Source organism: Antrostomus carolinensis, unplaced genomic scaffold (assembly GCF_000700745.2).
Source record: "Antrostomus carolinensis isolate BGI_N321 unplaced genomic scaffold, ASM70074v2 scaffold28855, whole genome shotgun sequence".
In the NCBI taxonomy this organism is placed as follows: domain Eukaryota; kingdom Metazoa; phylum Chordata; class Aves; order Caprimulgiformes; family Caprimulgidae; genus Antrostomus; species Antrostomus carolinensis.
Window position 1 is genome coordinate 662 of NW_010317503.1, and position 1,761 is coordinate 2,422.

At 57.2% G+C, this 1,761-nt stretch overlaps 1 protein-coding gene across 1 annotated transcript in view; it reads right to left on the reverse strand.

The window, feature by feature from the left end:
* Window positions 1-130: 130 nt before the first annotated feature.
* Window positions 131-1,761, reverse strand: part of LOC104525449 (tumor necrosis factor receptor superfamily member 27) — a 5,278-nt gene continuing 3,647 nt past the window's right edge. Inside the window, exons 7-9 of the mRNA XM_029085118.1 lie at window positions 1,509-1,756; window positions 852-900; window positions 131-426 (exon numbers count right to left, since the gene is read on the reverse strand). Of these exons, the coding sequence (XP_028940951.1) occupies window positions 131-426; window positions 852-900; window positions 1,509-1,756 (593 nt within the window). The remainder of the gene's footprint in view (window positions 427-851; window positions 901-1,508; window positions 1,757-1,761) is intronic.

A 1,761-nucleotide genomic window follows, 5' to 3' on the forward strand; every position in this document is an offset into this window, starting at 1 on the left:
CGCCATGCAAAGACCATCTCCACGTGCTCCCTACGTGCACACCAGAGGTCTGTGAGTGCAGGGTACCGGATCCTCTCCTGTACCAGTACACACAGCACCTGGAGCCTCCTCCGTCCCTTCCCTGTCCTCTCTAGTGCTGGCGGCCCGGAGCTTGGTTGAGTGCGAAGCGGTCGCAGAGCAGGAGCAAAGCATCGAACCGCTGGAGCCGCTGCAGAGCTTGGGCCAGGAGCGGGACGGTGACGGCCTCTCCAGAGTAGGTGAAGTGAGCGACGAGCTGCTCAAATCCAGATATCCGTCCCAGCAACTGGGGCGCAACCCCCAGCTCCAGCGCCACGTGGCTGAAATTCTTCACACCATTCAAGGAAGGGTCCAACAAGAAGGCAAGTGACTGCACCAAGGAATGGGGCAGCTCCGCTACCGGGAGACCTGGGGGCAGCAACACAGCAAAGTGGGGTTAGAAACCAACCTACCCAGCCAGGATAAGGATAAACAGAACAGCCAGAGTCCAGCCCTGTCCCTGCTGAGCAGGTGAAGCCCCACCCTGCCAGGGCAGGCATCTCCTCTAACACCACTTTCAAAGCTCAGCAACATGGAGCTTGCTCAGTCCCAAGGATGCTGGTGACAACTGGGTGTCCATCCGCCACCCGCCCACAGACCATTCAAGGCAGTACCACAGAAAATCTACCCTGTGAACCAGCACCAAAGGCCATGAAATTCACATAACTCCCGGTGATGATGGGCATCTCCCTATAGCCACAGTGGGCTTCTGGAGGAGAATCCCTTCCAAGAATCTACCTCTCTGCACTGCTCCAGTATTTGTAGAACAAAGATGAGGCTGGAAAGACACTTACCCTTTGCTGTGCTGCTGATCTGAGTCACAAGGCTCCGGGCATCATCCACCTGGCAAGACAAAGACCCCAAGATTGGCGGCAGTCCGGTGAGACCAGCAATGCCTGTCACTGCTCCCAGGGCCATCCCAGAGGCTCAGAGGAATGGCTTCTCCTTCCAGCACTAGCACCTCACAGAGCCAACAACCTCCTCAGGATGCTCCAGGGCCTCCCAGCAAACCGCTTCCATAAACGGTCACCTGGAGCAAAGCTGTGAAACACATCTCTCTGCCAGACATTTTCTGAGCCTCAATGGTGTTAGTCACTGGGTTTGTTAGGAGCTCACCAGCAAGGGAGGAGGAACCAGCTCCCCCCGCTGCCAGGTCAGCTCTCTGGAGAGCAGGAGGACAAGGACCACTTGAGAGCACATCAGTTAAAGATGTGCTTATACATTCAGTAAACTGACTCTGATCTTTTGGGTGTTTGAAACCTCCCCAGCAGGTCACATCTGCACAGCTGATGGCCTGTTGAGTGACACATCACTAAACATCTGGCAAATTATTGTCAGTAGTTACCAGTCAGTCCCAGGTATTAGTGAACCTTTGTCTACAACCCTAACCCACTGGTGAGCCCAGCACCCTGTGCCCGAGCCCTGGGTGTCTGGTAAGAGGAGGAACTTACCGGCTGCTCCCCACTCTCGGCAGTGGGATTCGGGAAGGCAGAGGGTGGGCCTTGGGTCCCCTCCCACCCCAGGCCACCACTCTCTGCCGGGATCCTCTGTGCCGCCCGGCTCAAAACCCCCAGCCGCTCGCTACCCACAAACTCTGCCTGAGTGGAGAATTTCTGGAGGTCCAGCTCGGTGCACTCCACTGGGGTGTGCGGCCACTTGTGCTGCATCTCGGAGGCGCAGGAGGAGAGGGGGGCCAGGGCTTCC